The sequence below is a fragment of the Mandrillus leucophaeus genome, unplaced genomic scaffold (genome assembly GCF_000951045.1).
Source record: "Mandrillus leucophaeus isolate KB7577 unplaced genomic scaffold, Mleu.le_1.0 Scaffold25, whole genome shotgun sequence".
Taxonomy (NCBI): Eukaryota; Metazoa; Chordata; class Mammalia; order Primates; family Cercopithecidae; genus Mandrillus; species Mandrillus leucophaeus.
In genome coordinates, this window is record NW_012102587.1 from 5,407,369 (window position 1) to 5,421,262 (window position 13,894).

At 45.2% G+C, this 13,894-nt stretch overlaps 1 protein-coding gene across 1 annotated transcript in view; it reads right to left on the bottom strand.

The window, feature by feature from the left end:
* Positions 1–5,147: 5,147 nt before the first annotated feature.
* EPB41L5 (erythrocyte membrane protein band 4.1 like 5) overlaps positions 5,148–13,894 on the bottom strand; it is a 162,336-nt gene continuing 153,589 nt past the window's right edge. Inside the window, exons 24-25 of the mRNA XM_011983467.1 lie at positions 6,268–8,761; positions 5,148–5,387 (exon numbers count right to left, since the gene is read on the bottom strand). Of these exons, the coding sequence (XP_011838857.1) occupies positions 8,695–8,761 (67 nt within the window). The 3' untranslated portion in view covers positions 5,148–5,387; positions 6,268–8,694. The remainder of the gene's footprint in view (positions 5,388–6,267; positions 8,762–13,894) is intronic.

A 13,894-nucleotide genomic window follows, 5' to 3' on the forward strand; every position in this document is an offset into this window, starting at 1 on the left:
GAACATGCCGTGGAAGCCACAGAGAGTCTGGGTTCTGTTTTCAAGGCAATGGGAAGCCACTGAGGAAGTTCAAGCAGAGGAGGATTATGGCCTATTTCTGGCTATAGATTTGAAACTGGATTGGGGACTGGCTGAATGCAGGGAGACCAATGGGAAGGTAACTGCAGTAGCTCAGGCCAGATGCTGACTTGCTCAAGGGATGGACGTAGCTGCGGAGATAAGGAGATATTTCAGAGACAGACTTAGTGGGATTTGAAGACTGGTCAGACAGGGGAGGAGAAACAGACAGTTCGGATAGTTCACTGAGACAGGCCACTGAGAAGCAGCAATTTTGGCAGGTGAAGGGGAGCAGGGCTTTGGCAGAAGACTTTTAAGTTTGGCTTAAGATACACTGAGTCTAAGGTGCTTTTGTGAAATCCAAATGGAACTAGGAGTGGGAATCCAGAGAGAGATCTGGGTAACGGGGATTTTGGAGGCACCAGCACATGGATGGATTTGAAGCTTCAGGAGCACGGGAATGAGAACAGGTGGGACCGAGAATGAGGGTCCCTAGCTTTGAAGGAACGGGCAGAAGAGGAAAGTCGGACAAAGGAGACCAAGTAGTGGTCAGACTGGCAGAGAAACCAGGAAAAGCGGGTGTTAAACCACATGTAGGAGGCTATTTTACCAAATAGTGCCCCTGCCCTGTGCCCACCTTTTGAACTCAGACACACCCGAGTGATTTTTTCTGGCCAGTAAAGTGCAAGCAACTGTGATGTGTGTCACTTGTAGGCAAAAATGTGACAAGCCCAAGTGTCATTCCTTGTCTCTGAGATCATAAATACATGTTAAATCGCTTGGCATGGGTCTCTACGTGGCTTTGAGCAGAAAGCCCTCTTGTTACTTGCAATGGAAACGTGGCGTGAGAAATGAACCTCGGTGTAAGCAGAGCTGGCTCCGTGGATGTCTGGCACTGAGAAGGGTCCTGAGTTTGGTTTAATGCTCTGCTGTCACCATCTTGAAATCCTCAGTCATTTTTTAATAGGGCTCTGCATTTTCATTTTGCAGTAGGCCCTGCAAACGATGCTGTTGGCCCTTGTAAGCCACCGAGATTTTCTGGGTCGTGACTACAGTGTCATCTACCCTATCCTAGCCAATAAACCAAGAAAAGAGGGGTAGTTGAAAAGAGGACATCAGGTGCTGTCACGAGGCCGGGCCAAGAAGGCCTGACTACTGTGGCTGTACTCAGGACAGAGGGTAACCCATTCAGGAAGTGTGGCTGTGAAAGAGAGAACACGGAGGACACCAGGGGGAGCCGTGAGAAAGAGAACTTTCTCTTGCCCATCTTAAAGGGGGAAACATTTGGAAAGGTTTCAATTTTATAGGGAAATGGTGTTTAGGGAAGCATAGCATAAAGATACAGGAGACAGAAAGAAGGTCCACAGAGTAAGACCCCTTAGAAGGGAGATGGTGAGGGACCTGGGGTACGACTTGTGGAATGAGCACTTCCGTTTGAACAGGGAGGGAGGAGGAAATGTGGGCGCAGACACAGGAAGGGCTGCTGAGAGTGCTCCCACCTGAGGCTTTCTGCCTTCATCTGCAAGGCAGACATGAGGCCATTTGCTTAGAGTGTGAGGGGCCCCTGAGGAGGGACAGAGTGGAGACTGAGACAGCCGCCATGGAGCCCTGGAGTACAAACAGACCAGGCAACTGGGTCCTGGAGGTGAGGCGGACCCAAGAAATTGTGACCAGGAATCCGCTCTGTGGGTGCCTTCCCTCCTGCAGCTGAGGCCAGGCCCTCAGAGATGGTGGCTGGATCTCTCCAGTGATGGTGATTCGCCAGATGGGTGGGAAGAAGGCAAAGAAATGAAGACTGGCTAAGAACAGACCACCACCACCACCATAAATAATGGCAAGAGCTCACACTCCAGACATTTGTTGGCACTTTTATAAGCACTCTGCAGTATTAACTCATTGAACTTCCCACACTGTGAGGAAGTACTAGAATCATCCCCATTTTACAAGGGTAAGGCAGAGGGATTGGTGGATGAGATTCCAATAGGGTGTAGTGTGTTGTAATTCAGGACTAATTCATATAAAATGGCTGGCCTAAAAGTGTTGTGTGCTTTAATCTTTGAGGCAGAGAACTTTGTATGTTTCGAAGGCTTCACTGAACATGCATTTCTTGAGCGTCTATTACTCACCAATGCTAAGAGGCATTGCCAGCTGCCCCGGACGGCTCCCTCTTTCTTTGCCTGCTCCGTCCCAACCACTCCTTGGCCTAACATTCCCATCGTTAGTCCGCTGAGCAAGGCTTCCAACCTGAGAATCCCTGGGGGATCAATGAGTACGTGTTTTTTGTTTTTTGTTTTTGAGACAAGGTCTCACTCCACCACCCAGGCTTCAGTGCAGTGGATTACAGCTCACTGCAGCCTCGACCTCCTGGACTCAAGCGATCCTCCCAGCCTCCTGAGTAGCTGGGACTACAGGTGCTCACCAGCATGCCTGGCTAATTTTTGTTTTTGTTTTTTTTGGTAGAGACAGGGTTTCACCATGTTGCCCAGGCTGGTCTCAAACTCCTAGGCTCAGGCAACCCACCCACCTTGGCCTCCCCAAAGTGCTGGGATTACAGGTGTGAGCCGCCATGCATGGCTGAGCACACGAAACTGCATGCAAAAATGCCATGCGTCCATATACGCAAGAGTTCCTAACCTGGAACAAGATTAACAATCAGCAGCAAACCAAGTGGGAGTTTCCAGGGAGACGGTGCCGCTTCCCCGTGAGTACCTATGAATTCACCACCTAGATGGTACTCAGAGCTCTCGAGGGGACAGCACAAGGTAAGCGGAAAAATCATTCCAAGGTGAAGGGTATTGGCTACAACCCAGGCAAGAAGAAAGGCTATTTCAGTCCCTCAGGAACCCTGAAGGATGGCAGAAGCCCCCTCCAGATACATGTGATGGTTTTCTTCTCTTTCGGGAAGGCACTTCTGGAGCCACGAGGATGTGAACAGATTAACTTCCCCTGCAGAAATGCTGGATGCTGGCTGGAAAGGCCTTGGGGACATGGCAGATTCAGACTACTCTTTGCTGCAAGTCTAGTTTAGGAAGCCCAGACAAGCCGTGCTGAGAGAAAACTACCAAAAGAAGAGCAGTGAGACAGTGTCCTGGACGCTCAGACTTGAATTTCCATCCCTAGCCATGTGACTAGGGCAAGTTCCTGTCCCTTTCATGACCTGTTTCCTCATCTACACACTGAGGGGCTGGGACCGGTCATCTTGAAAATCAATTCCTGCCCTAGCATCATGATTTGCTAGCTTGAGAGCACGTGCTGACTGTTGTCTCTGCCTGGTGCACTTCAAGTCTGAAGGATACGCCAGCCTGGGCGGCAGAGGGTTCCCTGCTGTAGGGGAGGGGGCTGCTCTGCCACCCCGCTGGTCTCTCCTCAGGACGAGCCTGGGAATCTAAGAACAGTGGGCTGAATATCTGCTGGGACAAGGATGGGGCCAGAGACAGCTCACTGACTCACCACCCTGCCACCAGACTAATGGTGAGTTCTTTTTCTTGGGCTTGACAATAACCTTAGTGACCTGAGGTCTGCACCCTCTTAGCCCCTCCAGGCCTTTCTTGGTGCTGGCCACGAAAACCCATTCTGGGTTTGTTTTGTGGCTGTTTTGGTAGCCCAGTATCCACTCCCCTTCCTTCTGGGGAACCACAGCATGGCCAGGTGCCCTCTAAGGCAGCGCCTGTGGAGACACCATCCACACTCCCTCCACCTCCACCTTCCTGTCTGTCCTTATCTTTCCAATGAGTTGTTTTCACTCCTTATTGGTGGCTTTCATTACTTACTGCCAACAAATTCCTTTTAGAAGAGCTCCCGGGACAGGTGATTGAATCTGGGTTCCAGCCCCTCTCCATACATCTCCAAAGAGCAGAGAAAAGCTCCTTAGTTTTAATGGCCCCACTGGGCCTCTCCCCAGGCAGAAGACAGAGGGGAGAGGGAAAGGGAAGACCTCCAACCTTTCTCAGAAGCTTTGCCAACACCCATATGGTGCGGTATGACTCTGCCCAGCAGAAGTCCGGAAACCAACCCAGGTGGCACCGTTCCTCACTGGATGGTGCCGTGCAAACCTGGGAAGCCTGGGGACTGGTGGGGGCCAGAGGAAGGAGCAGTGAACACCTGCATACTCTCTACTACCCGCTGTGACACATACTTCATGTGCCGTTTCAGACAGAAAACCTGAGAGCCCAGATCCGATGCCCAAAGCTGTGTTGCTACTGCACCATGCTGCTCCTTGGAATGACCACTGTGCCTTCCAGGATATGCTGGGGATGACCAATGAGGTTTTCAACCTTTGAAAATGCCCCTACTCTCAAATTGACACCACAAACACTGAAATCAACCTAAAAATGGTGCGGCTGTGTCTGCTCGCTTCCTCAGGTTCCTACCAACAGTGGCTCTGCTCTAACAATTCTGTTGAAGTCAGCATGTAGGAATCACAGTTCCAAGAAACAGAAACAGCGTGCAAAAACATGAATGTCTCACGAGTTTTATTTGAATGGAGTTACATCTAGAGTTCTCATTTCAGTGTACAAACAGCTCAGTGCAGTGTTTCTAATACAAGTCATATAAAACTGGAACACACTAAATGAATAGTGCACTTGATAGAAAAATAAATTACACTTTAAATGCTACTGCAAAGTTTTACACATAAAAAAGGTAAACACAAAATAGTGAGACCCTCATAACCACCTATCATACCCAGATAAAGAGATAAAAGGGGCAAAGGGATCTGTGCTATAAAAAAAATCTCTGAAGAGGAGAAATCCTGACGAGTAACTGAATGATCATCTCAAGCCATGTGGTGACACAGGGACTCACAGATCCTGTCTCTCAGAACTGGGAAGGAACCACAGCCCTACCAATGCGTTAACACAGCCACGTTCAGCTCAGGGCAAATTTCTATAATTCACACAAATTTCCTCATCCTGACGCCTAATATGTAGGAAGAGTTTCCAACTTTATTCTGACCACTGAAGAAGTACAGTGTTTAAATTTTTGAGAGGATAAAAAGGACAAATGATACAGAAATGTGTATTCTTCCGTCTGCAGAAGACCCCAGGTTTCCAAGCAACCACGTGGCCAAGGGCGTGATTAGTTAAAACTTGGTGGGAGCTCACAAAGACTCTCGGAGCTGAGACACCCACAACAGCACCTCGCTCAGCTGCCACCTGTGTAAATGAGGGTGCAATGTCCAGAAGTGTTGGCTGCCTCCAAGTGACAGGTAACACTGCAGACCCTATCTGGGCACCTGCCAGCCTCCGGTTCGCGCAGCCACCTACCGCTCTAGAGTTTCACAGCAGCGGCCAGCAGCTTCGTAAAGGAGACTCTGCAGGAACACAGCTGCGCTCGAGCTGCCGCTGCTGCTGTGCTGTGCTGTGCTGCGCCAGCAGAGCTGAGTGGGACAGTATTGACCATCTCTGGTCCTTTACAGAACGAGACTGCTGACTCCTCTCAATGAAAAGACAAAAACTTTGCTTCTCAAGACTCTTAGAAAAATAGCAAGGATTTTTCTCTGTGTGACTGACAAATAATTCTGCTAGCAAGACTTCTGAAGGAATAATAGACTTTTCATTTTGGGGCTTAGCTAAGAGAAGAGGTGCAAGTTTTAGCCAGAAGTGAGAAGCATAAAATAACAAGCAGTCCAGATCCAAGAACCCAAGAACAACTCAGGGCTTTCATTCTTAAATCTCCATAGGATATCTGTGACTGTACAAAGGCAAAGGCTAGAGACAAATGTTAGGAGACTATAAGAAATATTTTTAAAAGTTTTTTCTTAAAACAATGTATAAATGTTAAGGAAATAAGCACACAAGGAACTGAATCATTCCTCTGTTCAGCAGTGTCTCCTGAAAAGCAGGACTGAAATGACCGTGGCCTCCTGTGTGTCAAAAGGTGATGCTACTGACATGCCACAAATTAGGTCTCACTAAGTCTAGAGTTCTCAGGCAAAGTCTAGAGCAGGTAACTGAAACCTTCACATCTTATTTTAAACCGCCCTGTCAACTCCCACTTCCCCTACCAGGGCTATGAAATGGACTGAGTTGAGGGTCCTCTCCTGTCTGCCCTCAGGGAGGCTGCCCCTTCTCCTCCCCGCCACCCCGCCATGATCTGAGGCCTGCACACAGCAAACCCTCAGGAGTGCCCTGGCTGCCCCTTCCCCTCCCCGCCACCCCGCCGTGCTCTGAGGCCTGCACACAGCAAACTCTCAGGAGTGCCCCCGGCTGCCCTTCTCCGACCTCAGCCCAGTCTCACCAGCCTGCTTCTCATCCACTATCATCTCCAACCTCTCTCTTTGCCAGCATCCTTGATGGGTTCACACATGCTTCTCTCTTCTCAAGAGACAGACATCTATCTCCTCTTCCCTACCTGCCACATTCATAGACCTCCTCAGCCCTGCCTCTCCCCACCACACTGTTCTCGGGGGAGCAGAACAGGAAGAGTGGTTACAGCAGCTCTGGCCATGGCAGCAGCAGCAGCTACGACAGGAAACCAGTCCCTGACAGTTATCTCATCTGCCGGGGCCAATTCAGCGTTCAAGTATTAACTTCTGTGGTTACCACTTGATGTCAGGGCATGAGACAAAATTTCCTCTTAACTTGAGATTCAAGTGAATTTTAACGAAGTCCCTATCAATATTCTGTCAAGAATACAGGTATCCAAAGACATAAGGTCACAGAGTATGTCCAACTACCTAATTCCTAAATTTTAGGAAGTTTAAAATAAGGATGTTGTCACCTCCTGAACCGGATGGGAAACTTAGGTCTTCCAAGCCATAATGCCTCAGCTGCTCTGTGGCGGCCTAGCAGCACAACTGTAATCCCGTAGGACATCTACGGTTGCCAAGACACTGAACATTTGCTGCTCATTCCATCATGTCTTGGGTCAAGATCCTGGTTCTAGGTGTCACTTTCAGCTTTGAGAAAATACGTCCTATAATTAAGAACTGGCAAGAGCCCCACCAGTGAAACTCAGAAGCTTAGCATAGTGGCTAAGGGGAGGCAGCCAGCAAGAAGTGTTGACTTTCCTTCTGCAAAAGTGTTTTGTGCGAAAGTGGGTTCCAATCACTACAGCTCCCTGGGAAACGGTGCAGGATTAAAATTCCTGAGCTTTCCAGTCAGACACCAGGGTGTGTTTGCCTGGACACATGATTGTGTTATAAGGAGCCCAGGAAAGTCCAATCCATGAAGTTTTAAAGATGGTAAGACTGGATGTTTATTATGCTAAGCAGTACACATTAGTGCTTAATTGTATACATATTGCAGGACAGAAAACTAGGAAAATTCCAGGAGGTGTAGCTTAAGATCGGTTCTCCGTAACAAGGGATTAACAACTTTACCAATATGGTTTCCACATCATCCTCCTTCCCCATGGCAACTGAGGTTTACCTTGTTCATTCGAAAATTATAAAGCTAAATAGTGTTATTTCTGGGTCTTAGAATTACAGATGGACATTGCTATACTTTATTTTTTTGTGTGGAGTATATATGAACATCCAGAATTTCTCTGTACAGGCCCAAAGGGATGGGGAAATTCTAGAGATCTCTTTTAAACGAACACAGAATTCCTAGTGCAATGCAGGTTCTTTCAGTATGCTGTGTATAGCTTCACACACGGTAAGTATTTAAGAAACAACACCCTTTACCCCTGTTCCTATTCCCTATTTTGGTCCTAGCATATTTGTTTTGTTTCATTTTTTTTTCTAGTTTGAAAGCTCTAAATTTATTCCGCTTATACTGAAAGGAAATGAAGTCTATGTCCAAATAGGAAGCAATGTGGAGTACTGCTGTGCTGCGGCTTCGAACCTGAGACTACAGCGGCCTGCATTCCCCACTGGACTCAGGGAGGAGTGCAGATGCCTGCGGTAAATGCCCCAGGGTCTCTGGAACAGTAACCCGCCCCACTGAAAAGTGACAGGATACGTGTGCAGTGCCTGTGAGTGCTTCCTGTGGAAAGGCAGGCTGAAAAAAATGACAAGATTTTATTTGATTTCTCTGTAGTTCTTCTCAGGGTTTATCTTGATGTAAACTTGAAATATTAAGATAGCCAGTACAATAAGAAATCAAAAGAATGGGAGACACTTAAAAACTCTCTATATTCTAAATTTCTCTTTAGTATTGTAATAATTGTAAAAAAGAAAAAAAAAGTTGGCCCTAAGTCTGCCTTTATAGTGTCCACATTAATTTCCTAAATTCTCGATTTCTAGTAAGTCAGGGAAAAGTGCAATTTCTCTAACAGGCAGCCAGATCAAGGATGCTCACCCTGACATTAGATGGAAATAGCTTTCAAAAGGCTGTTGACTACCAGAAACAGCCTTGTTATGAAGTTGTTATGAACAAATAGAACCGCTAGGTGGAGCCAAGAGCTTGAAGGAAACCCCAGAAAAACACATTCCTTTGTTTCGGGAATTTTTAACATTTATAGAAGTATAGAAAGTCAAAGACCAAACACGCTCGTTTGGGCAGCTATGCAGTGTGATGAAACCTTTCCAGTTGGACGGAAAATACAGCTGTCTTTTTTACAGAGTTGAAGTCAAATCTACGTGGAGCTTTTTACCTACAAGTAATGGACAAGCTCCTGAATCCAACATATTCTAGATGAAATGGATCCCAGGACGGAATGCTGGAGAGAACTGCATATTCCAGTTACAGGCCCTTAGAGCTCAGTGGTCAGTAAACACTTCTGCTTCAGGACAGCTTCTTCTGCCAAAGTGGGAGCAGAGCTGAAAGGAAGAGAGAACGGGTTACTCAGGGAACCCCTGGGGTTTGGGGGAGGACATTCATGTCTCCATTAGTGCCATACAGAGCATTTTGAGGGTACAGCAGATTACAGACCTAAGTCAGTATGTAGTAACACCTAACCTGGCAATGCGATATTCTATAGAAGGGATATTTCTGGATAAACACTGCTTATTTCATTTTGAAATAAAATGTAAAGATAGCACGATTTTCCCCTTCTTAACAAATATGCCAAACACACTTAACCATTTCTTAATGAGTCAGGGTTAGTATGAGTATCACGAAAGTGCTGTGCTGAGCACAAGGCCAACACACTCAGGAGACAGCAAGAGAAGCAGGCTGTTCTCTGCCGCTGCTTCCGTTTTTTTGTTTTTTTTTTTTGTGAGACAGGGTCTTGCTCTGTCGCCCAGGCTAGAGTGTGCAGTGGCATGATCACGGCTCACTGCAGCCTCAACATGCCAGGCTCAAATGATCCTTCCACCTCAGCCTCCCAAAAGTAGAAGTAGCTGGGACTACAGGCCTGTGCCACCACGCCCGGCTAATTTTTGTATTTTTTTGTAGAGATGGGGTTTCACCATGTTGCCCAGGATGGTCTCAAAACTCCTGGGCTCAAGCCATCTGCCCTCCTCAGCCTCCCAAAGTGCCACGATTACAGGCGTGAGCCACTGCACCCAGCCCTGTGTTTCTTTACATATTCCTAGATGGCTGTGTCTGTGTTCCTGCACCAGTTAATCTATTTTGTTAGAGCTGTGTGAAAAATAAAAAGACATGGGCTCTGCATGAAGGCTCATGAGTTTCTGCTATCAGTGAGCTTCATGAGTTTAAATGCAAGGACGTAACGACATCTAATTTGGTTTCCTAAAAACTTAAAACATGCTGGGTCCTAAGGAAGCTCACACCCGCAATCCCAGCACTTAGGGAGGCAGGAGAATCGACTGAGACCAGGAGTTTGGGACGAGTCTGGGCAACAAAGTAAGACGACGTATTTACAAATATATATACATATGTAATTAGCCAGGTGCAGGTGGTATATGCCTGTAGTCCCAGCTACTTCGGAAGCTGAGGCAGGAGGATTGTTTCAGCCCAGGAGCTGGAGGTTGCAGTCAGCTACGATCATGACACTGCACTCCAGCCCAGGTGATGGAGAGAGATACTGCCTCTAAAAAAGTTTAAAACGTAAAACGATATCAAAGTACATAATACAAAGGACATAATTTAAAATGTCGAAAGTGGTAACAAGATTTCTAAATGAAACAGCAGTCACTCGTACCATTCTATTCCTACTTCAAGGGACATCAACTGGTTCTTTTCCTGGTATTTTCCTTCACTTTTTTGTGTACCCGTTTCTCAACGTGTGGTCTCTAGAATTTGCGAGAAATGCAAATTCTTAGACCCCACCTCAGATATACTGAATCAGACTATGACGGTGGGGCCCAGCAGCCCATGTTTAAACAAACCTGCCTCCAGACATTCTGCCTCACAACCCCCAGAGTTCTAACTGTTCTGGGCGATGTGTTTACACAATGACTTCCTCCTATGGACTGTGAACGCTTACCCTTCTTCCACCCTCTCCCCAGTCCCACAATCCTGCCTTCTCATCTTTTCAGCACAGCTATATGACCAATTTAGATCATGTTAAAATTCAGTGTGTGTTGTCATTATGTAAACATTTTCACAACTATCAGTATATTTCATGTTTTATACAACTTTTATTTTCCCTGGACTGAATAACTGCCTCTTTTTGTTGTTGTTGTGATGGCTTAGTGGGTATTTGTTGTGGTTGTTGTTTTTTTTAAGAAGCGAGGTCTCAACATGTTGCCCAGGCTGGTCTTGAACGCCTGGTCTTAAGCGATCTCCTTGCCTCAGCCTCCTGAGTACTTCTCAGTTTTCTATACAAATCTCTCATCTATCCGTAACCTCTCAGGTAAACCATGGACCTCTGCTCAGTACATTCAGACATATAATATAATTTTTTTTTAAAACTGGAGGGTGGGGAACCTGTGTTTTTCTTGGCAAAATCCTTTCTGCAACTCTATATCTTCCTTTCTGAATCTGGACAGGATCCTTTCTAGACCCACTGGGCAGTTACCATCTTGGAACTTCCCTTCACCTTTCTCTGGGTAAATCCGCTGCACCTCTCTACTGCTTCCTGGGTCCCATGACTTCTTTTTAGGATAAAAAAGAGGAACATATCTTCCAGTTTAGATGGAACACATCTTCCAGTAGCTTCCTGAGGAAGGCTAGATGGAAAGTATATATTTTAGGAAAACTGTATGTCTAAAAATGTATTCTAATCTCACACTTCACTGATAGTTTGGGAAAACTCTAGGTGAGAAATTACTGCCCTCCAGGATTCAGAAAGCACACTACTCCATTATCTCCAGCTGTCAGTCAAGTCTGCTGCCATTCTGATTACCAATCCTTTGTACGTACTCTGTTTTTCCCCTTTGCTGGAGACTTACATCCTCTCTTCACTTTGACCTCCTAAAGATTCATGATGCTCCTTGGTGTAGTCTATTTTCATTCTCTGTGTTGGGTACTCAGTAGACCCCTTTAATCTAGAAACTCAAGTCCTCTGTTCTGAGAACGTCTGATTTCTTTGACAATTTCTTTCTTCCACTGACTGTTCTTTCTAGATCTTCTATGATTCATATGTTGGACTTCCTAGGCCAATCCTCCAATTTTCTTTTCTCTCCCAGTTTTCATCTTTCTATTCTATACTTTTTGGGAGATTGTCTCAATTTTATCTTTTATACACTCTCTGGATTTCATTTTTAATACAGTTAATAATTTCTAAAAATACTTCCTTGTTTTTTTTTTTTTTTTAAAGTTTCCTGTTATTGTTGCATGGATACAGTATCTTCTCTCTAAATTTAGATACTATCATTTTGTTACCTTTTCTTTTGTTATTTACATTGCCTTTTTTTTCCTACTTCTATTTGTCAAAATTCACATTGCCTTTATTTCCTTCTTTTTCAGTTTACCTGTTCTGGTCTTTCCTCACATATCTGACAATCGTTAGCTCTCTTTGTATTTAAAAGAAAAGCTCTGGAATGTCTCTGGGACCTGTGTATATATGGACAAAACTCATCAACGAATGGGCTCCCTGGTGATTATCTGGCAGATTCCTGGCAATTTCATCAGAGGATCCACAAATGTATGTGCAGGCTTTTTTCTCTTTGGTTGGTTGGTTTCTCCAGAGAATAAGCCTCTTCCTTTTTCAACTCAGACATTTATACTTAGCTAACACCATTCAGGAAACTGAGAAAAGAAGAAACGTTGGAAATTTCACCCTTCAGTGTGTGGACTTTGAGTTAGTCTTCCCGTGTTCAGTCTGGAGCCTTACTCCAAATGGAAATTCCCAGATCCAGAGCCTCTCTGGCCTGGCTCCTCCCGAGGGAACACTTCAGAATTATGCTAAAATGAGCAAGGGTGGTGGGATGGCAGATGGGTGAAATGGGCATAAATACTTTCAACCAATCCCCATATTCTCAGCCCCACCTTGTATCCCATCTTCACAAATATCTGGTACCTACAATTTCGTTGCCTTTTCAGGGTTCTGCAATGTGATCTGACTTGCTTTTTATTTTCTGTTTGTACTCCCTCCCCTATTCAGGCTTAGATTTCAGTTTACTCCACTCTGCTAAACTGGTTACCACTTATCATTTAGCTGCTTCCCAAAACTTGTTGAGATCTCTTAATTGCTGATGTCTCCTCTCCTGTTCTTTGTCCTCGTGACTTGATGCCTTTGAAACACCATATCACACAGAAAACACTGCAAAGTAAATCTCAATCTGTGGAGAGGGGACCCAGTCATCATTTTAAATTACTATGACATCCGTATATTAAAGCACATAAGGCATGAGTCTACAGCTTGAACAACTTTTTGCAAATTGAATACACCTCTGTAATCAGCATGCAGAATATGAAACAGAACACGACTAGCACTCCCAAAGCTGCTTTTGGGCTCTCTTTTATTCATCAGCACATCAAGGGTAACCATTATAGAGTTGTGCTTCTGTTTGAACTTGACTTTGTTTATCCTTATTACAGTGCAGAAACTGCAAGATGAACCCCAGAGATCTCCATCTCCAGCCATTCACACTCCTATGTAATCTCTAGCCCTTGGGTGTGGAAAGGACTTGTGACTTGCTTTAACCAACAACAGAATACAGCAAAGGTAAAAGGATGTCATTTCTGTGATTAGACTACACAAGATTGTGATTTCTGTCTTGCTAGCAGACTCTACTGCTTTCTCAGTTTGCATGCTGGAATAAAGTAAGCAACTACTTTGGAGAGGCCCACACAGTAAGGACTGAGGGCAGCTTCTTGCCAATCACCAGCTAGGAACTGAGTTCCTTAGTCTAACAGGTCTTCAGATCCTGAATCCTGCCAAGAGCCCTGGCTGGTGCCCCTTCTTCCATTGAGCCTTCAGATGAAAACCTGGCCTTCACCAATATTTGACTGTAGCCTGTGAGAGACCCTGAAGCAGAGGACCCAGCTCAGCCACATCCAGATTCCTGAGCCACAGAAAATGAGATTATAGTGTGTATTGCTGGAAGCTGCTAAGTTTGTGGTAAGGTGTTGCACGGAAGTAGAGAATTAATACAATTATGTTTATGTGATTCATCTACACCGCTATATTTTAGTTGTAGTTATTAATTTTCCCACTGTTCTTTTCTAATATTTAGTCAACTGCTAATGTGCATTTGGAAGGTTTTCATTTTGGACTATTATGAATATAGGTGCTATAAAAATTCCTGTACATGTCTTTTGATGGACGTATATTCATATTTCCATTGGGTATGTACATGAAAATAGAATCACTGAATCATTGGGTATGTTCAGCTGTATTGCCAAACCTATTTCCAATGTGATTACTCCAGTTTACAGAGTTTCAGTTGCCCTGTATCTTCACCAACACTTGCAACTATGTATCTTTCATTTTAGCCATTCTGGTGATAATGTAGCACTGTCACATGGTAGTTTGAATTTACATTCCCCAAGACTAATCAAGTTGCATACTGTCTAGAATGCTTACCGGCCATTTGGATATCAGTTTGTGAACTGCCTATTCAAGCTTTTTGCCCATTTTTCTATTATGCTGTCTTTAGCTT